This window comes from Siniperca chuatsi, linkage group LG12 (genome assembly GCF_020085105.1).
Source record: "Siniperca chuatsi isolate FFG_IHB_CAS linkage group LG12, ASM2008510v1, whole genome shotgun sequence".
Lineage (NCBI taxonomy): Eukaryota > Metazoa > Chordata > Actinopteri > Centrarchiformes > Sinipercidae > Siniperca > Siniperca chuatsi.
Genome location: NC_058053.1, coordinates 12,082,572 through 12,110,171, shown reverse-complemented (window position 1 = coordinate 12,110,171; position 27,600 = coordinate 12,082,572). Strand labels below are relative to the sequence as shown.

The 27,600-nt window shown below is 40.9% G+C and overlaps 1 protein-coding gene across 1 annotated transcript in view; it reads left to right on the top strand.

The window, feature by feature from the left end:
- abca12 (ATP-binding cassette, sub-family A (ABC1), member 12) overlaps positions 1-27,600 on the top strand; it is a 69,834-nt gene that overhangs the window by 13,434 nt on the left and 28,800 nt on the right. The window contains 30 exon segments of the mRNA XM_044216901.1: positions 312-445; positions 765-879; positions 2,279-4,903; positions 5,926-6,038; positions 6,299-6,357; positions 6,833-6,981; positions 7,171-7,301; positions 7,689-7,831; positions 9,107-9,274; positions 9,495-9,712; positions 10,953-11,632; positions 11,635-11,899; positions 12,633-13,580; positions 13,697-13,803; positions 14,930-15,036; positions 15,763-15,962; positions 16,391-16,467; positions 17,280-17,410; positions 18,399-18,569; positions 20,409-20,573; positions 21,131-21,326; positions 21,986-22,125; positions 22,738-22,857; positions 23,021-23,111; positions 23,517-23,696; positions 24,370-24,697; positions 25,685-25,799; positions 26,159-26,488; positions 27,209-27,278; positions 27,388-27,522. Coding sequence (XP_044072836.1) covers positions 312-445; positions 765-879; positions 2,279-4,903; positions 5,926-6,038; positions 6,299-6,357; positions 6,833-6,981; positions 7,171-7,301; positions 7,689-7,831; positions 9,107-9,274; positions 9,495-9,712; positions 10,953-11,632; positions 11,635-11,899; positions 12,633-13,580; positions 13,697-13,803; positions 14,930-15,036; positions 15,763-15,962; positions 16,391-16,467; positions 17,280-17,410; positions 18,399-18,569; positions 20,409-20,573; positions 21,131-21,326; positions 21,986-22,125; positions 22,738-22,857; positions 23,021-23,111; positions 23,517-23,696; positions 24,370-24,697; positions 25,685-25,799; positions 26,159-26,488; positions 27,209-27,278; positions 27,388-27,522 — 8,411 coding nt within the window.

Sequence of the window (27,600 nt, the reverse complement as noted above, 5' to 3'; positions counted from 1 at the left end):
ATTACAGGTTGTCATATCTTCTTAAATTTAAAGTCTCAAAGTCTTAAAATTAAAATTCATAAAATATCTTTAACTTAAAAGATTTAAGGCCCAGGCCCACCAATATTTTCCAGTGAAGAAATTTGATTCAAGTTGGACAAGGCTATGCAAATTACCTATATCAGTGAATTTAGTGGAATGAAAAAAATAAAGGAGGATCAATTTTCCACCATGATGTGTTTTAGATAATGTGCACAATGTCTCATGTCATGCTGTCAGATATAATTTCACTGTCTCAACAGTGTTGTGCTTTTGCTTTGCTTTGCTTGTAGTGTTTTCTTGTTCATGGTGAATTTTGGAGAAACTATTGAGAAGAGTCAGATGTGGCCCGAGGTAAAGAACTATTTCCACATGGTTTACTGGATTTTGAACTACAGGCCTGGCCTCACAACTCAGCCAGCACACTGTGAGTCCCATTTCTTCCCATCCCTTCTCTTCTGTTTTCTTCTCTTCTCTTTCTGTATTGTGCTAGCAGCTAGCAAATGCATACATCAAGGCAATACAGGGTGCATATGAGGCCTGAAAAACATTAATTAATAGAGGATGTCACTGGGTGGCAGTAATGAAGGCTGAATATGTCTAGTAAATATTTGTCCAAATGATGCAACATTTATTCATTAAGTGCCAAACAAGTTTACCCAAAACCAACTAATGATTTATTTAACATAGTAAAATAAAACCAATTCAAGTATGTACAGTATGTAATATGTTTACCTCCCCTTTAGGTTCTGTTAACATCTCCACCTTAGCCATTCATTGCGATACTGGTTTGAACTGGCCACAGTTTGTTCAAGCAATGACTGAGACTCTGATGTCACCAAACCAAGACGTCCTGGTGAAGTAAGTGACAAAGTTTGTTCGTTTTAATGAATGATGTCTTATTGAATGCAAAGACGAAGCATATGTTGTATATGCTCTGGAATTGAATTTTCTGTTCAGCATTGTGGGAAATGTGCTCATTCGCTTTCTTGCTATGAGTTAGATGAAAAGGCTGATACCGCTCTCATATCTGTCTGTTAAATGTGAAGCTATAGCCAGTAGCTGGTTATCTTAGCTTAGCATCCGCCTACTAGCAGCTTTAAAGCTGTGTGGGGGACATTTTGTTGGTTGCCTGGCAACCTCACAGTGATGACAAGACTCCAGGAAATCACTGCACCTGGCCAAGAAATAATGCAGCACATAATCCCCCATAAAACCACAGACTGTCATTTTTATACTTCGGCTTTTGTACGGATTAAACAAACGAGATACAATTTGTTAATCAGTGATCTTAAGAGGTGCTGGTAGACAGATTTTTTTTACCTTTGGACAGAGCCAAGCTAGCTGTTTACCCTGTTTCAAGTCTTTGTGCTAAGCTAAGCTAACCGATTGCTGACTCCAGTTTAATATAGAGTGGACAGATACGAGAGTGGTATAGATATTTTCGTCTAACTTTCGGCAAAAGTGTATTTCCCAAAATGTCGAACTATTCTTTTAATTAAGTGATTAACATAAACTCATTGCTATTTTTAGTGATTTGTAATATGATTATGTTTAATATTACAAATCACTATCGTAGAAAAGGTTTCAGTCGTAGTCATCTGGACACTGTTTTCAGAATCAAGACGTTTCTAGAGTAGAAGAGTTGGTTTGAACGGGGCGTCAAGGAAGCCATTTTTGTGAAGAAAGAGAACCCCTCTTTGAACAGAAATGGTGGTCTGAGATTTAATCTGCCCAAAGTCTATCAGAGTGTCTTATCACCTTGGTCACGCCTATCACATGCTAATCAGGCACTTAACAGTGATGAAGTAGATGCAGCCAGAGAACAATAGGCCTGATTACTGATCACTGGGCCATCTTGAAACTATTAGGTCAGTTTCAGGTGAAACTAGCTATTAACAGATACTCAGGCAGATTCCCTCCTGAGGGCAGGGCTTATGTAACTCAGATTAGCTTAAATCTCCAGTTCCAGCCCAATTTTTTTCACAATTGAGAATGACTTCCGGATGGGAGCCGAAACGTCTTGATTCTGAAAACAGTGTCCAGATGACTACGACTGAAACCTTTTCTACGATAGAACACTCCTGGACGAATGAGGGACTACACCGTATTACAAATCACTAACAAGCGTCTTTGCACAAGTGTGGACCGACGAAGGGGTTATAACACCAGGAGAAGTATTATTTATTGTTGTTACTGTTTTACATACATTACTCTTAGCCATTCATAAATTTCTGTCATGTTCTTTTTTTCTCTGTAGTTGTCTCAAAGGAACTGTGAATCTGTTGCAGTATGTGTACGGTGACATCTATAAACATCTGGCAGGATCGTATTTGAAACAAGAAATCCAAGGTGGCGATGCGCTCTCTGCCTACCTGATTAACCTGATGCATAACTTGGATGGCTTTGTCCAGACGATCTCTATCCTTCCTGACCAAAACATCTCTAACCCTGATGTCATGCTTCCCCTCATTGGTAACCTGTTACAGTCCACAGGTCTGACACCACTGCTGCCTCTGCTCCTCAGTGATGGTCCCCTCAATGTCTCCGCAGTGCTTGATGTTGCCTCAAAGCTTGGCAGTCTCAACCAGCACATTTTTACCTTCAATGAGACAGACCCAACAATGCCTGAACTGGAACGGTTGATAATGAAGTTCCTGTCCTTGGAGGGTAACCTCACCATGTCTTTCTCCCACATCATGGGACACACTCTGCTTACCTATTCAGGCTACTTCCACCCTGACGATGTGGCCCGTCTCAGAGAAGCCATCCAGCCTTTCACCAACCAGACCTCAGCAGGCTTTGTAGAGGCCATCCTCAGTGCCATGGAGCTACTGAAGACAGTGATGGATTCTCAAAATGGTGACCCAACTAACTTCATTCTTGGGTACATACAGCAGCTTCAAGAATTTGTGATGTCTCTGTATAGACTGCGGAAAATCCAACATCTCCCGTTACCGAGTGGGCAGCTGAGCACAGCACAAGTCACTGACCTCCACCTGCTTTCCAAGGACTTTCTCAACCTCCTCACCCCCGAGAGCCTTCAGAACCTGACTCAGGCTGGACCAGATGCTGCCCAGAACATTGTTACACAGAAATTTGTAGCATTCCTACCACCTGAGGTCCAACAGGAAGCTTCTCGCTTTCTCCAGGATTTCAAAGCTCTGCAGTATTGGACAACTAATTGTACACCAGGCCAGGACTGTTTGGATGCAATCTCAGAAATCTTCACATTCTTGGATCAGATATTAGACATGATGCTCTCGGCCAACGGTAATGTCACCATCAAAATAGCTGCAATCAACTCTGTTCTGGGGGGACGGGAATATGAGGAAATTACATCCATGTTCTTCTCACTCCTCCTATCCTCAAATGATGCTGCCTATGTGGAAACATTCAAACAGACTCTTCATTTCATCAGATTGATCATGGCTACACCAGATATTAGTGTGTCTGATGTCCAGAATGCTCTGAGACAGTCAAACCTAACCCTTGAAGAGCTGAACAGCATTGCTGCACTAGCTGGAGCTGCCAACATAAACAACCTGATGGTAAATATAATGGAGATTATCAAAGCTCGCCATTGTTTTGAACCACAGCATAACCCGATGGTGACAGCCCAATGTGTTATGGGATTGATAAATGGGGTCAGCAGTTTCCTGACACAGATACCTGCTCTCCGTAATGAGACAGCCATTTTCTCCCTCATCCCATTAATCGTCAATAACACTATCAGCGATGTCTTCCAAGTTAACTTCAGCTCCAATCCTAACATGGCTCTTGTGCACACCCTGAACAGCACCTTGGCCAATGTCAAGATGAGCCTCCAGCTGAACCACCTGAACACTCTGGAGATCTTAAATGAAATCAGAGTGCTGGAGGGTCTGATACAGCTAGTTGCCGACCCAGAACCATTCAACAATAATGTTAACACCACCTTGTTTACGAACCCCATGTATGCTCAGGAAGTATATCTGGAGATTGTGGATTGGTACTTGAAAAGGCTGGAAAATATCACCAGCAACAGCTCAGTCTCAGTGCTCCTCCATCCCTTTTTCTACCTCACACAAATGCAAGTGACATTACAGCTGGCACAGACAGATTTCTCTTTGTTTGTGAGTAACCAGGTTGAGTTCCTGATAAAAAGCCTCCAGTACCCAATAGATGGTGAAGGGGTGAGTAAAATTGGCCAGACAACAGTTGAGATTCTCCAGCGTTTATTTGAATTCATAAAGGTCAACCTAGAGGTTCAGAATAATGTTCCAGGTTCAGAGCCGTTGTTCAACACAACCATTCTGCATGCCACTGAGCTCCAAGTTAAGCTATACCTCGACCTCATACAGAAGTGGATGAAACAACCCAATGTCCCATTGGTCCTCACTAGTATGCTCCAATGGGGAAACTCCTCCATGAATGTCTCTACCCCTGTGACAGACTTCCAGAACCTGCTGCAGACAATGGTTAATATTGTCAGTGATGATCAACTGGCATACCTCTCCATCACTGACAATATTACCCAGTCCCTGAGCAAAGCCCTAATGGTGGCAGAGCAACCAGATGGCCTACAGAGTGACCACTTTTCAACCGCCATCTTGGAAGCAGTCCAAAGTGCTATGCAGATCCTGACTGCTGGCCCCCTGCCGCCCTCTGTACAGCAGAACATCCTGGAAATTGTGCAGGACTCACTTAAGCTCTTTGTCCAACCAGACATGAGTTTTGCCTCATCACGTAACATCTCCCTCCTAATCCTCAAGAGGGTTGAGAGTGTCATCCAACAGACCATACCAGAAATGTTCGCTGAATACCTGCTTTCTGGAATGAAAGTAGCAACCGCATTCTTTGAGAGTATCTCCACAGCCGGTGGACCAGACAGCTGGAATCAGATGTGAGTGATGCTGCTTTTTTCTTAATACTTCACTGGACCAAATGACTACATTGCCATAATATACTATGCAGTTGAAAAAGACTTGAATTTTGCACCTGTCAACAAATTTGGATGAATGTGGGGAACCCACAGAGAATTATCATCTGAATATCATTCCCCTCAGCTCTATGGAGCGTGTTAGTGTCTTTTAGCTCGTAGTTTTGGTTTTCCAGCCCACAACTTAGCAGTTTTGGTTCTCTCTCATCAGCGTCACTTTCAGACGCAGCAGGCAGCTGTAGTGAAAAAATGCTCTAAAAACCTACAGTACGCTACCTGCTGCCCAGCATCAAATGGCAGTCAGACAAAGTTAATGACTAGCTTGTGAACATAGTGGAGCATTTAGCAGCTAAAGAGCCAGATATTGTCCTGAGGGGTTGTTGGAGAGAAAAAAAGAGCTAGAAGGAGAGTGAATATTGGACTTACATTCATCAGGTGGACAGAAACACGACTCGAGATGAATGCTAATTTTACTCATGCTAATCTGCAGAATATGTAATTAAGCAACTGTTTGCTAAGATGTTTGTGATATCAAATGTATAAGGTATGTCAATATGTCAATGTGGTCTTTACAGCTTGTTTCTGCTGTACCCAAGTTGCCAAAGAATCAGTTTATTGCAGGTTTACTTATGAATATGTTATAAGGAAGTAGACTTGGCTAAACAGACATTTTAAACAGCATTTTTTCATCTGTGGTAAAAGAGGTGTTCAAAGTGCTTGGTTGTACTTCCCTACCAACTAGTTAATGGAAATTAATTGCAGTCACCTTGCATGTCAGAAAAATAGTCCCTCAGTAGATAACTATAATAAAACCAGCAGGCGTCTGCATTCCATTGATCATAATTAACAACCACTGGTCCAGATGGATTTAAACCAGACAGAAAGATGGAGTGCATGCATTCCTGCAATGCTTTGTCAAATTTGATGAGACATGATGACTCAGATGTGTTTCAGATGTGAAATATTGATGTGCTTTGTTTCTTAAGAATTTTGAATGAGATGAAGACAGTCCAGAGCCTCCTGCCGCCAAACTGCACAGCCCAGGCCTACGTTTCTGTCCTCATTAACATCACTCAATTCATCTTGGAGTCTGGCCAAGGCAAGTCAGCTTCTCTGTGTCACTGTAGGTGGACACAATGTTGAATCCTGATGAACTCTGATGGAGTGGAGGTTGCATTGTGCACTTCATTATTCAAGCGTTAATGCCAGACAGCCTAAGAGCTGTGGATCAAAGTAGCACAGTGTTTCTGCTGTCTGTTGTAAGAATAAGACACTTTACTCCAAGTTTCAAGATTATGTTTGTGTATTTGACATTGAAATTGAGGTCCACTTTGCAAACAATATTTCTTGTGATTTCAGGCAACATGAGTCTCTTTGAGAGTGCATCAGCAGAAAATTTGCCACCAATTATTGGCCAGGTAAGGCTTAAAACATTGTCACGTGTGTGTATGAGAAGTTGATTCTTTTTGTTTATTTTTTCTCCTTTTAATTAAGTTTAGTGTGAATTAATTTTGTGGAAAATGAAACATTCGAAAGGTCTGCAAGTTAAACATTACATTACATTAAAAATAAATTGCTGTTAAAACAGCATCTCTGTTGCTACTGGAACTGTTGGCCAAAGCCCAGTTCCAAACACATGTCTATAAGCTGGTAATGAGGGTACTGAAATGTGGTATAATTTATCTTCACAGACAGACAAACAAAACAAAAAATATGATCTTATCATTCATCAAAGTTGCGTGTCCTGTACTTGATGTTCTTATAATATTTCATGGATCAAATGGCACATGAAACACAACCGTTGTAGTTGAGGTTTTGCATTGAATCACATGAAATCAGTGTGTGAAAAATTTAACCTTTTATTCCCTAATTTTCCCCCCTTTTTATTGTCAGATGGGCAAACTCTTGAACATGATTTGGCCAGTTGTAATGAGAGGCCCAGGCTCACACACAACTGCTCCACCTCTGGAGGGCTTTGCTCATCTTGCTCCAGTCCTGGAGCAGGTGATGACTGGGAAGGCAGACCAAGAAACGTGGGACAAGTAGGTTTAATTACAACTTGTAATGGAAGCAAACCAAACAAGTAATTACTTGGTGCTGGTTAGTCAGCACCTTAATATTGAATTGCATAACTTGTATGTCTGTGTGAGATGATAGTAAAGTTATTTATTTCATAATAAAGAAATACTTCTGTGATTGCCCTAAACCAAATGCCATGTGTTTTGTTACAGACTTGAAATGCTGCTAGAAGCCCTACTGTCAACCCTCAAAGGAACACAGCTATGGGACCATGTCCCATCTGTTATTCCACTCTTTGAAAAAATCATAGGAAGTACGGTAACCAACATGCAAGCAGAGAACGGTGAGAACACCACTGAACAGCAAGGCTGTTGTCTTACATTTGTGTAGCCAGGACAAGGATAGACTGTTTAGTTAGTTATCCAGAATCATTACTGTTACACAGCAAGAAGGAACAAGACTCACTGACTGAAGGAAGAATTGTTTCCTATGTTGAGTAGGAAAATATTAAACACAGATGTCACCTTTAGACTTGTTTTTTTTATGCCTTGCAAAGCACACCTTTCAAACCATGACACACCTTAAAAATACCCATACTGTTTAAAAGTGTCTCTTGCACCATTTCATAAATATAACCAATTTTCTAATCTATCATCCTTTTTTCAAAACTTATATAAGTAATAGTTTGTATAGCCATTAATTTTGGTCTTCTGTCTTTTCTTCCTCCCAGTGATGATACTAAGCCTTCAGATGCCCATGGTGACCCTGATGAGAGAAATTGCACAGTCTGTGAACACCAGTCATTTTAACTTGTCTGAGGTCTCGGAAAGAATGCAGCTTGCCATTGAACGCACGGTGCAGGCAGCTCAGCAGGTTAGACTGCCACTGTTCTCCCTGGGATAGCATTAGATAGTGTCTTCACTTCATTTGCTGGCACTTTTTTGTGTTTGCGTGTGTGGTGTGTGTGTGAGAGAGTGAGGTGGAGCAGAGAGCTGTTGTATCATTGCATACATCTACAGTACATGTATTATTGCAATTCACAATAACTATCTCTGACGTAAGAGTACAGTGGGGGTGTGTTGTTCTTTGTAGGTTTAGAATCTGATCCATCAGCCTGCATAGGCATTTGCTTGCTTATTTACCCTTCAAAAATGCTTTTGACAGACAAGACACCACCCTCACACCAGGACACAAATAACATGTGGCTATTACTGTCAACACTTTGAATGACATTATCAGGATGCAGCTGTCAAATACACCTATTCACTTTCTTGCGGAGAGATAGAGAAGAAGATTGATACCACTCTCATGCCTGTACAGTATATATGAAGCCACAGTATTGCCAGCAGCTGGTTAGCTTAGCTTAGCACAGAGACTGGAAACAGGGGAAACAGCTAGCCTGACTCTGTCCCAGGGTTACAAAATCTGCCTACCAGAACCTCTAAAGCTGACAAATGCACATGTTATATACAGTGTCTTATATTTAATTTGTACAACAATTGAAGGGCAAAAACAAAAAATGACCCTGTGTCACTAAGCTAACCGGCTACTGGCTATTTACTGCACAGACAATGATCTTCTCATCTCTCGACAAGAAAGCAAAAAGGCTTTTACCATTACATTTTGTGTTTATTGTTTAATCGTATTATCTGGCCACCGTACATATTTCTCTCATGTATTGATATCATTAGCAGCCTAAAAAAGCAAGTATCAGATGGGCTTTAATCCATACCATGATGAAAGTAGACTGTATTGTGTAGCAGGATGCTATTAAAGTGCTATTCTTTGTCTAGTGTATACCTCAGAGGGAACCTTGTTACAACCTATCAGAGATTTCTGACGTGGCAGAAACTCTATAGCTGACCCAGTATTCGTGCAGATACATTGTGTGTGTACATACAGTGCTGTACTGTATGTGTGGGTGTATACCTGGTATGTCAGTCTGTGAGAAGCCATGATGCCTGTGTGAGACTTCTGCCCTTTTCTTTGTTCCTCTGTAAACCGCATGAACAGAGAGATTATGTATTTCCCTTGTGCCTCTACCTTTTGTCTCCCAGTCTATCCCTGTCTTGCTAACTGAACTGGTTTTCTCAGAACAATGCATATGAAACATGATGTTTGTCTTTTTGTTAACATTTTTCCCTCTAGGCTAATGGCACATTGGAGTGTAGTGAAGCTCTCAAAGCATGGGATCCAGTAAGAGAGGCAGCGGGGTTAAGCCACGCCACCATGACTATGTGGTGCAACATCAACCTGCAGCCTGTTTTTGAGGCCTATAATGCAACCCAGACTGTCTACGCCCACCTGAACATGAGTGTGAGTAGATGCATGCCAAATTAAATAGGAAATTGCAAACAAATACATTTGATAGAAAGATATTACATTCTGGATTTATTTCTCAGACCAGACTAAAATATTAAAATATAACAGTTATTTAAATTCAATTAACAGTTTCACCACTTGGTGGCAGTGTTGACACACAGAGAAAGCTGCCACATTGCTAACAGTTCATCTCTGCTATATGTTGTCTGTACAGCACATGGGGGTTGGACCAATAACTGTGAGCGCCACAGCTGCCAGGATTGTCAAGACTCTACAGTCACTCTACAAAGTCAACATTAATTGTACACTTGTGACAGAGGAGCTCATCATGGCTTTTGCCAGGCAGCTCTCTATGCTGGCAGGCCAGCCTCTGAGCCCTGAGGCCCAGCTTCACTGGTACAAGCAGCTCCAGGACATGCAGTTGAAAAACAGGTGACTATTTACAGCTACAATCATATGTCATTGCCATCATGATGTGCCCTTCAATGTGGTCATTATTTACTATGCTTAAAAGGAAAATCCATCATAAAACACTTACTTGTTTTAACTATTACTTAAAAGTTACTTGTAGTGAATCTGGCATCCCAGGTCCATTTAATTATTAAGTGATTATTGACATCACATCAAATTAACCTTGTAGACTCAAAACTTACATATGAAAATAGCATCAATTTGTTGCATCAGTACATTAGAATGAAAGAGCAACAGCTTATTGTAACTTTAAAAAGTCACATGAGGACAAATCCATCATAGCATACTTTTGTTTCCAGTTTTTTTTGTGGATCAGACAGACCAGACCACACTGAAGCCACATGATATGAAAACAGTGCAATTCAATCATATCAAAATGTAGTGTAGCCACCAAACAAAACCCACTGAACATTACAGTCGGATCATATTCAGCAGTATTTTATCTGACTGTTGAAGTTTTCTGTACATTACCATTAAATTCTGTCAAGAGTCAGTTGCATCTCTACACAGACCCATACTCACCTAAACATGAACTCACCGCTCCATTTGTTGTTACAGCATAATCCACAATGCACTAGTCAGGCCAATTTGATTCATACATAATTACACAAGGAATTGGTGTGATTACATTTGCATTCACCTTGATGAATTTAATGCGAGTCTGCCTGAAAACAGGCAGGCCTGCGCAGATAGTGGCTTAACCATGATTCAGCTAGCCGAGACATCCTCTTAAAATTGATTTCCCTTTATACGCCGGCTGCAATAATGAGCCGGGCATGGTGATAAGGATCACATTTTACATATCCCTGGGAATCAGGTCTGACTACACGAGTTATAGATCATTGATCACAGTGGAAAGACTCCACAGTCTATTATAGAGGATGAAATGGGAAAACTATGCGAATAAGTATGAAGCAAGATGATCAAGAAATACTACTTCTGGTCAAAACTGAGAAATTAGAATTGTATGGAATCATTGATTGTATTGAGGAAATTAATCAAAAGCATGGTTTGCACTGCATGAAATAAGTTGGTGAGAATTAGTCCATAGTCCATTGTCCATAGAAGTTCTTTAGGTCTTAAAATCACCTCAAATTTTTCAAATTCATATTGATGTTTTTTTTTTTTTTTTTTTTTTTTATGAGACTATATCTGTAGAATGAACTTAACTTGACATTTGTTGACTTTCTCCCCTGTTCAGTTTGACTTCCTTCAAGTTGGTCTTAGATGAGCTGCTAAGCGTGGCCCCATTCCTCCAGCCTTACATTGAAGCTGTAGAGAAAGCACTGAGCCACATCCTGGACAACTACCATCTCATGCAAGACAGCAGCTCATCCAAGGGCCTCTTCGGAGAAGCAGTAATGATCTTCCTATCCTCTGCAAACATCACCTCGGAAGACATGTTCTCCATGATGTGGGGAAATTCTTCTGGACTCAATGAAGCATCTGTTACTGACATGATGAAGGAAGCTGTAAAACTGATGATGGACATGCAGATATTTGGGGATGCTCCTATGGTTTACCAAGCTTTGGAGCAATTTCTGGCATCCAACAACACTAGCTTGATTTTGCAGAAATTGGCCGAGATGTCTGCATGGTCGGCCTCCACTCAAGCATCCGGACTGGATCTGCTGACTCAGGCTCTGCCCAAAATCTACGACATCCTCAGGCCTCTCTTGTCTGTTCTGACCCAGATGAATATGGACATGCCAGCAAACACAGAGCTGTTTGAAGACCTAGCTGGAAACATAATTGCAATGCTGAGGCAGTTGGTAAGCACCAGTGGTCTTCTGGCCCCCATGGACCACCATCCGAATGTGTTTCAGCAGGAAGCTACAGGCGGTAACCATACGATGAGGGTCCGACAAAGACGCGAGGCCCGTTGATGCTGACAAGGGACCCCATGGATGACTTCATAGACCTGTTCTACATTGACTACCCTGCCCTGTTCAAAGCCATCGCCATCCTTCCTACGACAGCAGAAATGATGGAGACAGTCCACGTGTTCTTTGCCAATCCTGATCTAAACGTTGTGGTGAAGGGAGCTACAAGCGGCATGCCGTGGGGTTTGAATGCCTCTCGGGAAGAGACCATTGATGCTGCCCTTGGGGTGCTCTCCTTCCTCACTTTCCCCGACGCGTTTCAGACGTAAGTTTTATTTGCACTGGCCCAAAAATGGCTTTAGGAATAAGAAAAAAGACCTCACCTAAACATGAACTCACCGCTCCATTTGTTGTTACAGCATAATCCACAATGCACTAGTCAGGCCAATTTGATTCATACATAATTACACAAGGAATTGGTGTGATTACATTTGCATTCACCTTGATGAATTTAATGTGAGTCTGCCTGAAAACAGGCAGACCTGCGCAGATAGCGGCTTAACCATGATTCAGCTAGCCGAGACATCCTCTTAAAATTGATTTCCCTTTATACGCCGGCTGCAATAATGAGCTGGGCATGGTGATAAGGATCACATTTTACATATCCCTGGGAATCAGGTCTGACTACACGAGTTATAGATCATTGATCACAGTGGAAAGACTCCACAGTCTATTATAGAGGATGAAATGGGAAAACTATGCGAATAAGTATGAAGCAAGATGATCAAGAAATACTACTTCTGGTCAAAACTGAGAAATTAGAATTGTATGGAATCATTGATTGTATTGAGGAAATTAATCAAAAGCATGGTTTGCACTGCATGAAATAAGTTGGTGAGAATTAGTCCATAGTCCATTGTCCATAGAAGTTCTTTAGGTCTTAAAATCACCTCAAATTTTTCAAATTCATATTGATGTTTTTTTTTTTTTTTTTTACATGAGACTATATCTGTAGAATGAACTTAACTTGACATTTGTTGACTTTCTCCTCTGTTCAGTTTGACTTCCTTCAAGTTGGTCTTAGATGAGCTGCTAAGCGTGGCCCCATTCCTCCAGCCTTACATTGAAGCTGTAGAGAAAGCACTGAGCCACATCCTGGACAACTACCATCTCATGCAAGACAGCAGCTCATCCAAGGGCCTCTTCGGAGAAGCAGTAATGATCTTCCTATCCTCTGCAAACATCACCTCGGAAGACATGTTCTCCATGGTGTGGGGAAATTCTTCTGGACTCAATGAAGCATCTGTTACTGACATGATGAAGGAAACTGTAAAACTGATGATGGACCTGCAAATATTTGGGGATGCTCCTATGGTTTACCAAGCTTTGGAGCAATTTCTGGCATCCAACAACACTAGCTTGATTTTGCAGAAATTGGCCGAGATGTCTGCATGGTCGGCCTCCACTCAAGCATCCGGACTGGATCTGCTGACTCAGGCTCTGCCCAAAATCTACGACATCCTCAGGCCTCTCTTGTCTGTTCTGACCCAGATGAATATGGACATGCCAGCAAACACAGAGCTGTTTGAAGACCTAGCTGGAAACATAATTGCAATGCTGAGGCAGTTGGTAAGCACCAGTGGTCTTCTGGCCCCCATGGACCACCATCCGAATGTGTTTCAGCAGGAAGCTACAGGCGGTAACCATACGATGAGGGTCCGACAAAGACGCGAGGCCCCGTTGATGCTGACAAGGGACCCCATGGATGACTTCATAGACCTGTTCTACATTGACTACCCTGCCCTGTTCAAAGCCATCGCCATCCTTCCTACGACAGCAGAAATGATGGAGACAGTCCACGTGTTCTTTGCCAATCCTGATCTAAACGTTGTGGTGAAGGGAGCTACAAGCGGCATGCCGTGGGGTTTGAATGCCTCTCGGGAAGAGACCATTGATGCTGCCCTTGGGGTGCTCTCCTTCCTCACTTTCCCCGACGCGTTTCAGACGTAAGTTTTATTTGCACTGGCCCAAAAATGGCTTTAGGAATAAAAAAAGAAAAAGAAAAAAGAAAGCACCTTTTTAGCTTCAGATATAAAAAAACCCCTTGTTCAATCTTCCCCAGGTCATCAATGCATCTCCTGATGAATGCTGCTGATATGCTTCCCGATGGCTTTCCATTCTCCTCTGTGCTTAAGAATATCACCAGAGTGCTTGCCAGGGAATCTCAAGGTAACGTAACGGTTCAGATCTACCTTTTCTCTGACTCTGTAGTCTGGATGGTTAGAGGCTTCTTGGACCAGCTTTATAATGAGAAATATGCACTCATTAGTTAAATGGAGAAGCGCCAAATGAATAGTGCTTTATCCTTTCAGTTTCCTCCCACTAATGCTTAGTCTAATTGTTGCTTAATGTAGAGCTCACACTGATGCTGCAGCTTGTGTTTACGTACATGCTGTGACAGTATGTATGTATAAGCACAGTCTGCCAGCCTGTGCCATTAAACACAGCATGGAAGAGTGCCACCTTTTTCTCTGACCTTTGTAGCTATTGCGGGACCATGGAAAGACCATAAAACATTTGTTAATGCTGTTGTTATTGTATACATGATTATAGTGCAGCATAATTCATTCTGGACATATGAGGAATAAGACTTCACATCAGCTTAGCTTGAGCTCCCAAAGAGCCTAAGGCCATATGGCCCTTCTCCAGCAGAAAGCCACTCAGCACCTTTTTAAATCTCATTAGCAAAGTAGAATTCAATCACTTATCCTGTCCGCCCTCGCTAAACGTCTCCCCACGCACTCACACAAGTGGACATCTCTGACCTCCTTTTAATTGGCGTCTGTGCTTGTGTGATAATGTTTTTTGTGCATTGAATCGCTTTGTAAGCAGCAGCTTCACTTCTGCGCAACCCCCCTCTTATTCTTCACACACACACCCAGAGTGAACTGTTGTAATTGCAAAGGCCTCTAGGTGTTGAGCACCCTGAGATTAAACATCACCATTGTCTAATTTTGGCCTAATTAAATATTCTGTCATCACATCTTGCTTCCTGAGGTGGTGCCTTTCTTAAGGCTTGTCAGATGTGTTTTAATGCACGACAGCATCTAGTACTGCTGGCCCTTCTGGCCCCATCAGTCCCGCACAGGGCTTCACTTTAAGCCCATCATTTCCTGCTCGGTGCCTGACGACGCGGCCCTGTAATAGTGCGAGTCTTAATGAAGCCCAGTGGGATGTCATGTTATTCTGTCACCTTACAGACCTTATTGCCCTCTTTTGCCCTGTCTAACTCTTAATAACCTCTCTCTTACCTTAATTTTCCCCCCTCTCCTTCACTCCCTCCCGTCCTTCACAGAAAACCTGATCCTCATGCAACAGACCGTCCAAACAGCTGCTGAGCTCCTCCAGATCAGCCTGACGGACCCGCGATTCACAGAGCATCTTGGCCACCTGGGATCCCAGGTCTCTGCATTAACCCTGCCACTTTCACACATGTATCATTCATCAAAATAGGAAAAAATAGTACTTCAGAATGTCTGAAAACACTTTGAGTGTTTCAATAAGCACATTTATAATTATAAGTACTTAAAATTTAAATTATTTTGATATTTCAGAGCTTATACAGCATGACACTAATGTTGTCAGGGCTTAGACCCACTCATATGTACTGTATGTGCCTATGATTATGACACTGTGTTGTTTGAAAGTGGATGACTCAATGTCAAATTGGTAGTCAAATTGGACATAAATAGGCAACAAAACCAACACCACCACTTTGGTTAGACTTTGGTTACACTTACGAGCAAAATAGGTTTTGTAGGTTGACAGTGATGGTGATATGTTTTTTGATTAAATGCCAAAAGCTGTTATTTGTTGCCAGTGTCAACAAAGCTGCAATTCATAAATCACAAGTATTCAATGTTTTGCTTGGACCTGAAAGGAAAGCTTGAAAGAGAGAATCACCAAACTTTTCTGAAAAATTCGTTAGTTGGATTGGAGTTCTTTAGGGCACAGCACAAAGGCTCTAACCCCAAACCCCAAAGTCTTAAAATGAACCATCTAGTAAAATATTTCCACACCACAGTGGGTGACAAAGAATGACTAACCAGCCAGTCTTTGTTGCATATGTTTGATCCTGAGATTTGGCCAGAAACTCCTTATGGTGCTAACACGACTGATGTGTTGTAGGTGTGCACCTTGGAGAATACGGAGTCTGTGCATCTGCTGATGTGGGCCCTCTCCATGGAGCCTGGTCAGCTGTGCCACACTTTTCTACCCAGCTTGCAGATCTTGGCTGAGAGTCTGATGATGGACACAACCTCTCTGACAGATGCCATCTTCCAGGCCTTCATCGGAGACCCTAGCACCTACAATGTCCAGTCAAACTGGTACAGCATTGTCTTCATCCTTCTTAAAGGTTTTTTTCTTTCAAGGGTTTTCACAGCAGTGAGCGGCACTTTGCACAGAAGAAACTGCTCTCACCATTGTCTAGATCTTTACCTCTCTTACCCCTTCTGTATAATTTGCCAAATAGTATCACAGAGTGGTCCAGGCTGTTGCACTTTACAGAACTCACCTTGCAGGATCAGACAGTTACCGCTTGCTGTCGTTTGGGGCCAATAGGCAAAGAAATTTCAACTAAGCTCATTTAGCCTGCAGGATGTCTGGCAGCATTTTATTTTATTGAAATGAAGGCAAAGTTTCCTCTAATGAAATATTTTTTTATATTTCTTGATTAAAGAGCATTTATCTGTTTGTGTCTGTTTCTGTGTGTGTATGTGTGTGTGTGTGTGTGTGTGTGTGTGTGTGCTTGCAGGACCTCTGTGTTGAGTCAAGGTTTGAACTTTGACATCAGCAGCCTGAGCTCTCTCAACATTAACATCACCTCCCCAGGTGAGACATTTCTCTATATCACAACAGTTACTGTATTTGACAATATGATATTATACATTCCTGCAGCACTGCTAAACTGTTTTATAGTAGACCTAGCACATATTCCCCTCATTTCTGCTTTTTCCACAGCGCTGTGGTCACCTTTGTATTAAAATCGTGCTGCCTAGTGTGCTATCAGTAAAAAAAAGCAGATCACAAACCTTGTTTCCATAACAACAGACTGCTCATTTCAGCTCACTTGTCTGATGCCACCACTCTGCTTGTTACTGGATTATCTAACAATAATAACTTATTACAGCGGCCAATTTCTCTGCTGTCACTTTTTCCATGATTGTTGCTCTTAAACCAGTGTCACCTTCATTGTGATTGGCTGGCTGAGAAAACTTTTTCAGCCTGTGAAGGTGTCCTTTCTGCTAAAACAGCAGCCCAGTACGGCCCTATTTAAAGAGCATTTTTTTGTGTGTATAAAACAGGTATTGGCAAATGGCAATAAAAAAAGAAAGCTACATGTGGACACACCCTAAGGCAGCTGTTGCACCTACATATCCTATAACAGGGAAGGCAATTGGGATACAGTGCTACATTAAGAAATAATTTAAAAGACACCTATTTGAAGAATTAAATGAAAAAATGCGACTGAAAGTAAAAAATTATTAGATTTTACAAGCTATTTTTGTATAGCTCCCACCATTATTGAAGTATTATAGAAGTGAAACTAGATATACTGGTTCTATATATAAAAAAACAATACACTGTCATAATAAAAATATACTTCTCAACTAGCACTTACTGTATATCACTTTATTTCCCAGGAGCGGTGGCAGTCGGTGAGATGCTTAGGAATAAATCAGCCTTTGCTGTGGATGTTCAGCAACACATGGATTTTGATCCAACTGCTCTCCATCTCCTGATGGAAACCACTCTACCAAACAACAATTTAGTGGTGAGACACACTGTAATGCTCAGAGTTTGCAGTGTTGCAGAGAAATCATGCCACTACATTCTTCAGCAAACAATGTGGAACAAGGTCCATGTTGTCATAACTCGTGGTTTCCAGGTCTGTTTGCAGAATGTTGCGCTCAGCAGGCCCTTTCTCTTAAAGAGAAGTACTTCTACACTCTGAAATCTGTGCCATAGTTCCCTTTATTAATTAGCATGTTATGTGGACTTGTATCATTGTATTGTTTTTTTCATCAGGCCTACTGTATATAGCCTATATAACTTATAACTAACTATATAATACATTCAGCCTTCAGCTAATGGCACCAAGTTGTGTTTTGTAAAGCCAGCTTGTTTAATTTAATACCGTATCAATCAGGCTAAAACAAATTAAACTGTTGTCTTTACAGTACAATGGATACTGCATTGCAAGCCTAATCAGAAACACTCAGTGGCTGGCCACTGTACACTGTACACTGACCATTTCTCTAGAGAAATGGTCTTGATTTAGTGGAATAAAAGACTGTCCTCTTAATGTCTTTGCTAGTGCAGATTATGTCGCACAGAAAATCCTTTAAAAAGAGTTGGGTTGTCAGTTGGTGATAAAGCATTACTGTCTGCACACTACGCAGGTGAGTAAAATAACAACACTAGATGTGGTTGTACAGTAGCTGACCTATGTGACTCATACACACCCCAATTCCCTTGAATTGGAACAAACACATTTTCATGATTGCCAACTTGAAAACAGTCAAGTCTGGATGACACTTGTCTTTTCACTGTTCCAAAATGCAACACAAGCACAGGGATTTGGAAGCCCATTTATCATATAAAGCCTTGAAAGTAGGAAACTGGTATCAGTGATATAAATGCACTGTTTGAGCATTGATAATGTTTATACCTTTCTGTAGTTTTGTGCATGATGTACCTTCTCCTGTGCTTCTGTTTCCAGTATTAACTGTTTTCATACTCCCTTTATGCTTTTGAAACAGATCCTGTCCTGGTTGGTCAACCTGCGTCACTGCAACGCCACAGCATCCTTGAATATGACAGAGACAGATGTTGTCATCTTAAAGACCTTCTGCTCCATGTCTGTTGAACAGTGGTACAGCTTCTCATTGCTTATGGCACGACATCTCAACATGGAGAAAGTCATCTACAGAGTAAGGCTGAATTTAGTCTTTTGTCAAAAGAAAAATAACATGCTACACTTTCTTCTAAAGGTAATGCCTTTTTTTGTAAAAATACCAGAGAATGTGGTAGGTGATTGCACATTCTTCTGTAATGGTTGAATGGACACAGAAATCGTTTCTGCTGGGCAGACACAAAACATGTTTGATGCTACAGTGTGTTTGTTTGAGGAACATGTAAGTCAGAGAGAAATGCTTTTGTACAAGAATATATTTGTTCACCAGTCAAAGCTCTGTCTCCCTCACTCATTTAAAAAAATAAATTATTTCATAAATGGTGTTTTTCCATTTGATCTAAGAAAGCAAACACTGCCCATCCCAAAAACTCAAATAGACCATCCATATTTGAAAATGAGACAAGGTATAGAACATGTTCTAGTTACCTAGATACAGTAATTAAATAAATAATAATAATAATAATAATAATAATAATAATAATAATAATAATAATAAACAGGCTTTTCTAATAGGCATCTTTTCTATTTAACCATAGCAAGGTCATTTTTGTTATTTTCATCGTGGGTTTTATTTAATGTGTTGTCCTAATTTGGGTTTTTGACATGCCTTTTGATTCTAATCAAAATTTCATCACCTATAGATGTACATACTTCTACTTAGCAGGGAGCACTGTTTACTAATTCCATTTAAAGGCAAGTTATCCTGAAACAACTAAATCTGAAATGTGTATAAAGGGAAGCTACACACATGGTTAAACCCTGCTTGTGTGGAGTCCTTTCAATACATTAAGAGTAATGCACTCTTAAATTGCACTCATTTCATACATTTATATTTATCTTTTCAAGTTTCCTTTCTGGACCTCTGCCAATTTATGTTGGAAGGACATAAAACTAAACATAAATTCAATGCAACAAATCGTTTTTTTACCTTTCATTACTGATTGGCTGATTCCCAGCTTTATTTCAAGCTGCTCTAATCAATATTTTTTAGAACAATGGATCAAATGACTAAGCATGTTTCAGCTCATTGTTTCATTTTCACTGGCATTTTGAGGAGATTTTTTATATTTGTTGCAGATGATCAAATTTGCCATAACACAGTTTCACAGAGCTTTGTACTTGCTAACTACATAGTACTGGTAAATAAAAGGCAGTATATAGTTTCAGGGCATGGATAATTAAAACTGATGTTTGCAGATCTCAGAGACAGTGGTGGAAAGACATCTTTAGGTGCTTTGTTGAAGTTTATGGGAGCAATGTTCCTTGTACATGTAGCTCTACTCTAAAAGTGTGCACAATTAAAATAAGAACTGAAAACTATTTGATCAAGAAAGGTGGACCAGGGTTAATAATAGCCTCTAAAGTAATTGAACAAAAGACATTTGTGACTGCCTAACATGTAAGCTGATACTACTTGCTTTTATTTATCTTGTTGCCTTGACTGAAACAACCAAATAATTTCAGTCTAGACTGAGAGAAGAGAATACAATAACGACAAGGACAGAGAGGAAAAAAGTTAGAAATGTTGTAATATGCTCAAAAGCAAAACCATAACTTTTCCAATGGTATGAAACTTTTCAGACATTTTGTTAGAATAGCATTTTTCATTTTGAGGAATGGCCTTCGCTAGGTAATCACTTTTATTCAAATTAATTTTAGGTTGAAAGAGCACTTTGCTGCTGTCTTCCATGACATACAACTTTTATCTAGCTTTAAAAAAAGATCTGCAAAATAAAGCAGTACATGACAAAGGAAATATGGTTTTTGGAAACATGAAGAATGTTGAATGTAAAGATTAGAGAAGAGGAAAATAAAGCTATAGAAACATGTTTGAATGTTGCTGCCTTTCTTTCAGATGGTGTTGCCTGAAGAAATGCAGAACCTGGTGGGAGGTATGCTTCAGATGGCCGTGGTTATATCCAACATGATGGACAAGATTCTTCCTGCCGTTGGTCAGCTACAAAGCTACCTGCTCTCCATCCAAGACCTCAACCTGGTGGCCAACAATGAATTTAACCAAGTGGGTAGTCTTTACTACTGTACAGTGCTTTACTCACAATTTATTCGTGTGTGTGTCTGTTTGTGTGATCACTAAACTTACACCTAGCTAAAAATATAGCAAGCAAATGTTTCAGTCTTCTTCTTTTCCTTTCGCTGTTCCCTTTCAGGGGTCGCCACAGCGAATCATGTGCCTCCATCTAACCCTGTCCTCTGCATCCTCTTCACTCACACCAATTAACTTCATGTCCTCTCTCACTACATCCATAAATCTCCTCTTTGGTCTTCTGCTAGACCTCCTGCCTGGCAGCTCCAACCTCAGCATCCTTCTACCAATATGTTCACAGTCTCTCCTCTGAACATGTCCAAACCACCAACCACCAAGCAAATGTTTCAGTGCTCAAAAATATTCCTATGCTCACTGTACTCTGCTGCATACAGAACACTGGTGCAGGCAACATCAAATTGTTTTACTGAGGCTTGTTTTAAATGGTTTTTGAGGGCCTATTACATGACAAATAATTTAAAATACATGGAAATCATAAAGCATTAAAAGTTTCAATCTCTGTTTTCCCCCAGATGGTGAGAGGACAGAGGTCCAGCATGTCTAGCCAAGCTACATTCGTCACCCTCTCTCGAGCGTTGTGCAGTAACGGCATCCTGGCTTTGTTTGGAATCTCCAAACTCCCTGTCATGTCAGAGTCGAACTCCTCCTTCCCCAACAACAACCAGCGGGAGGAGATGATTGAGAGGTTCAAGATTCCACGAAATGCCAGTATGTTGGGAGGAGGACAGATTTGGGGCTTTTGCAAACTGAATTATATTGTCAGTGCATATATGTTCTTGACATTCAGTGTTTTTCATGGGATTCCTTTGCTATCAAAAGCATTCATAGTTAGCATTATGTTACGCTATTTTTATTAAAGTAGTAGTAGTTAAACCAGCTACAAGACAGGAACAATCAAAAAGAAAGAAATCAAAAGAGACATTTTATGGACACTTCTTTGCCCTCAGAAAGAGGAAATTCAAAACTCAAAAGTGAAACAGAACTTTTAGCTAGTAGCTAGCTGTTCTAAGGAAATCACCGATGACCAAAGACCAAAACTGACAAATTAATTAATCCTACCATCAAGTATTGTTGGAACTACATATTTGTGAACCTTTTTAAAGATTATATAGTAGTCTTAGGGATGAATGGGCTTGAGTGCTGCAGATACTGTAAGGAAGTTGGAAAGCATTACTTGACTTATGCGTTGTTGGTTTTGGTCTTTTCATGGGATTTGTTGGCAAAAAAAAAAAATCAAATAACACCAGCCTTATCCTTCATGCTCATCAACTAACTAAATATCAAACTCTTTTGTTGGACAAATAAAACATTTCACCCTTGTAAATACTGTATGTCTAATGGTTCCCCACTCTTCTTTCCTCGTGCAGCTCCCTTCTGTATGAACATGTACCTGGACATGGTCAGTACCAAAGGAGGAGCCATTGCCTGGGCCTTCCTCAAACCAATGCTGATGGGACAAATTCTCTACACCCCTGACACACCCGTCACCAGGGCCATAATGGAGAAGGTATACAGTACATACAGTATAAATGAATACATGCACCTCCTCTACCCTTTTGTTCTCCCACACACAAACTATTATATTGGTGACTGACTATATTGCGCAGGGGTGCTGGCTAAGCTAGTTAAATTATTTACTCACCTGTCTGCAGTCTGTGAAAATGATCATGATTGGCCTAGCATGATGTCATCTCCGCTTTCTTTTCTGATTCATTTCCTTGGTTTTTCAGCTGCCACAGTCAGTCTGGGGATTGGCACCTTTATGAGCTTTGTGTTCTAAATCCTCCAAAATCCCTCATCTGGCTTTGTCACGGTTTTACAGAAGTTTTTGTCACTGCTATTTTTACCTCTTCTAAGCGATAGCTACCTGTTTAGTCTTCATGCACCCCTGACTGGCATGTAGTGAACAAGAAATACAGAGTTGCAGGGGGTATACACATATTTGTATGCACCACCATCTTCTGCTGTGGTTCTATTTTTCAGCAAGTTTTTTACTGCTGCCTTCACAGACTCAAACAGCCACACACACACACACACACACACAAACACAGCAGGTTATGAAATCTTGCTGATACCCAGCCATTTCACATGTTCTCGTCCTTGTCCTATCCTTGTCCAGGCCAATGCCACCTTGCAGGAGTTTGCAAATCTGAGGAAGTACTCAGAGGACTGGATTGAATCCTCCAACTACATCATAAACTCTGCCAAAATACTCGGTCTCACTTTGCCACTGCTGCAGGTATGAAAACTCAGAACTGTATATCTCTATATCTGATTATTCTAGCCGGCTCGCTGTTGTCTGAAAGTCTGGAGATAAACTTTGCAGTGGTCTTCAATGAGTTTCAGCAGCTGAATCTTGATGTTGTGCATCGTCTCTTCCACTCTCCCTCCCCTCCTGTCAGAATTCCCTCGGCAATTCCTTTGTGAAGAATTTCATTGAGATGCAGACAGACATCAATGTCGGCAGAATGAAGGAGACGCTCAGCAACTTCTGTGAGTGAACATTTGAAGGTCTTACTTTTGTAAGCTGCAGAATCCAAGCTTACCCTTATATTCCTCCCTCCCTTATTGCCAGTAAAATAACCACGCTATCAGAAAATGGGTCTGCTCCTTAGGTTTACAGGAAGCATTACACTAATTTCAACATGACTTTCTTGGGGCATCTCTCCTTGTTGTGATTATGCATGTCAGGTCTGACTTTGACATACAGGTATTTAATTAGATTACTTTGTCATGCCAGACAACATTTCTATCTTAGTTGACATATAACATAACAGGGCATGACACTAAACAGACATAACACATGTTATCATTTTACTTTTTACAGCAGTCAAAGCTAAAACTGCACTTTGCTTTAACCCTATCAGTAAATTTCAAAATATCTTTTTTTTTTCAAAGCTAACATGACAGTCATGCTGGAGAAGAACAAGCACGTACTGAATCAAATCACCACGTTGTCCACCCTGATGGTGGAGCTCTCCTCCTGTATCAAGTTTGACCGCTACAGTGGCTACAACTCTGCCGACCAGCTCGACGCTGTAGCTTATGACCTTGCCAAAAACCGTGATCTCTACGCAAGTGAGTAAATATTGGATATAATGGACTCATTCAGTCATCCAGGTTCACTGGACAGTGCAATGTGCACTCACGACCTACAGTGGTTTCCAATCTGCTTGAGTGGATGTTGATTTTGGTCCATTTTGCATTCCTTGACAGCTGAATCATGTGTCAGTTCATCTGGACCACTTTATTACAGCTATTTGAAAAAGTTTTATGATATTGATTTATCTTACCCCTTATAACAGGGAGAAGCCCAGTAAATTACCCATTTGGTTTTTCCACATAACAGAGGACTCCAGCCCAGTTTTACAACTAGACAGGTTGTTAATTTGCCTTTCACTGTGCAGTAATCTGCTGCTTTTTCTGGACTTGTGTCTCTGTTAGAGTGTGTTGGTAAGATAACAAAAAGGTTTCATGAGTATAAGCCCAGCCTGTGACAGAGACTGGCAGCTTTAAAGATACATTAAGCATCCACTCATTTTTTTTAATATATGGTTCTTCTTCTAAAGGGGTAGAAGACCCCTTTAGAGGAAGAACCATATATTAAAAAAAATGTAAATGTGTTGATAATGAGTTGAGGTGAGGACGCTCATGGGAGATCTGACTCAGCTACAGTTTATCTCTGGCAAGGAACTTAAGAGTTAGTCTATAAACTGTGTGCAGTGATCCAATGCTGCAATCTGTCTTTAAGGTGTCATTTTCAAGCTTCCCAAAGACGAGGACTCATCCAGGAAGCGTCAGGCCAGGTCTTCCTCCACCACATCCTCCCTGCCTCCCAAAGTCAGCTACACTATCCGCATGCACATGGACAACGTCATGCGAACTGACAGAGTCCGGGACCCCTATTTTGTGAAGGACACACATATCTCGGCCAGGCAGACGATGCGCTACAACCGGGGCTTTGTCTACCTGCAGGAGAACATTGACCGGGCTATCATTGAGACCCAGACTGGACAAAGAGTCACAGAGCCAGCCGTCCAGCTGCAGCCCTTCCCCTATCCCTGCTACCACCGGGATGAGTGAGTCTCCTGAATACATGGATGCACACTCAAACACACACACACACACACACACACACACACACACATATATGCCAGCATGCACACACACACACGCACACACACACACACACACACACACACACACACACACACACACACATGCTCCTAAATGGACGCATGCATAGAAACGTGAAAGGACACACAGTCACTCTGAGGGGACGCACAGGCATTGATGTAGAATAACGCATGCTCTCTCATTATTCATTTGCAACTTGGGACTGACAGTAAATAGTCATTCACAGGAGTCTTTCACATTATAATTTGCTCCGCACCATGTGCATGAATATTCACTATTATTGTGCATTTAAATTTGAAGACCATACATGCATACACTGAAATGCCCTTCAGGCCTTTAATAACCATTATACATAAAGAACACCACTCATCTCTGTAGTATATAAGTCAATGCAACATGGGTTTGGCATTAACTTGTGCATCAATACACTACATTGTTTCCAATAAATCATGCTTGAACGTAATGCCTATGTTTGTGTGTCTCAAGACACTGCTGATATCTCATCTAAGAAGCACCAGTGGGCCACTGTCTCTTACTGGCTGCCTTCGAACCAACTATAAGATATGATAATCCTTGCCTCTCTGTCGCTCTGATTTATTACTCAACAACACAATTTCTGACATGATAGCTGTGAAATATAGCTGTGAAAAACAGCAAGCACTAAATTCCTGTGTATCAGACTCCAGATATGATGAGGCCAAAAAATAAAATAGAGAGGCATTTATTTTGCGTAAATAATAAGAGGATCAGAACACGGCTGTCAAAAATCCCCAAACTCTCCTTCAATATTGCTCTTCCACTCTACATCTCTGTCTCTCTGTCAAGCCAGTGACTGAATGATAGGGCTTTTCATCTGCTGTTGCTGACAGTGATTGGACTTTAGGTTTTCTAGAAATTTGACTGACAGTTTGCATCTCTGTATTCCCCAGGTACCTGGAGGCCATCTCTTTTGTCTTCCCACTCTTGCTAATGATGGCCTGGGTGCTGTTCGTGGCTGACTTTGTGAAGAAACTGGTGCATGAGAGAGAGCTGAGGCTGCATGAGGTATTTTTTTTTCAATTGAAAAATGATCAAAGCTGCCACTGACTTCTCGGATTCCAAGATGTCCTGTATGGATACTGTCTGTTTCTTTTGTTTTTCTTTCTAAAAAGTCATTAGAGACACTCACATTCACTGACTAATCCAAATAATTTCTAATGAACAGTTGACAGTGTGATGAGCCTTCCTCTCTGAGTTTTGAACACAACAGCAAATGTTAAATTGATTTTTCTTCCCTAGTACCTCCAGGTTTCTTCCCTGCTGTAAACATTCATAACCACCACTGACAAGCAAGCACAGAAACTGTATTTTTAACTGACATTTCTGTGTATATCCATCCACTGCTATTCTTGCTTTTCCACCAGTACATGAAAATGATGGGAGTCAACCCGCTCAGCCACTTCTTTGCTTGGTTCCTGGAGTGCGCTGCCTACCTGGTGTTGACCATCTTAATCCTCACGCTGGTGCTGAAGTACGGCAGCATCCTGCCCAACAGTGACGGCTTCCTCCTTTTCTTGTACCTCTGTGACTATGGTTTGAGCATCCTGGCCTTCAGTTACCTGGTCAGCTCCTTCTTTGACAAGACCTACATTGCCGGTCTTAGTGGCAGCCTCCTTTACATCCTCTGCTTCTTTCCCTTCATTGTGGTCATGGCTGTGGAGACGAGTCTCACCTTTTCCCAGAAGAGCGCCCTGGTGAGGAACCTCTGAACCTCCTCTATCATGACTCATGTGTATTAAACTAGTACGAGTACTGTGATATGAGTTATAACTTAATAAACACTGTCATTTGCTTTATAAGATACTGAGAATTTAATTGAGAGATAAGGAACGCAGAAGGAGATACAATGTGATTTCATTTTATTCCAAAATGTTATTTACTCTATCCATCTTAGAAAACAATTTTACTAACATTATTATTCAAAATATTTTAGTGCAGCCTCAAAAATACCAGTAAACAGAGGCTTGTGCCTCCAGTTGTTTTCCATTGAGAGGTTTTATTTTTCATTTTGACATACAAGTAGAGATGTAGTGGAGGGTAAACTATCAATTTATACATTTTTCTGTTTGCAGAACAGTTTTCCTACCTTCTTATGCAGACATAAATTGTGTATATTTATTTTTCTGAAAATATGGCAGCTTTTTTTATTTTGGTGCTTGCTGTCTGATGATCATTAATTGTAGGTCAGACATTTCTTTTTTTATCTAACATAAGATCACTGCGTACATCTAAAGCCATGTTTGCTTTGTACAAAGCTCTTCATATCACTTCATACTACTCAAAGTCGTCAAGCGCACAGAAGAGAGGAATTACAGAAAGGTGTAAAAAAAAAATAATAATAATTTTTTTCTTATTCTTTTCTGCTTCTTTTTCTGTATCCTGTCTTACTTAATTTGTCTCTCATTTTCCGACAGAGTTTGTTTTCCCCATCCTGTTTTAGTTATGCCAGTCAATATGTCTCTCGCTATGAGTCCCAAGGAGAAGGTACGCACATGTAGACATCTGACTTGCATCAAACAAGATCTCTTTGACATATAAGCCACTGGAGTCAGTGGGAAACAAAATGAAATGTTTCTTCTGTTGACTTCTTTAGGCATTCATTGGAGCAACTCATACACATCGCCCATAGCTGAAGACACAGCTTCATTCGGTTGGCTGTGCTGGATGATGCTCATCGACTCTATCCTCTACTTCATCATCGGGGCTTACATCCGCATGGTCTTCCCAGGTAAACTGTCTTTTAAAACTCAGGCAGATTGATCTTAAGTCAAGGAGTCCTGATACTAAGAATATATCATCATTTTCT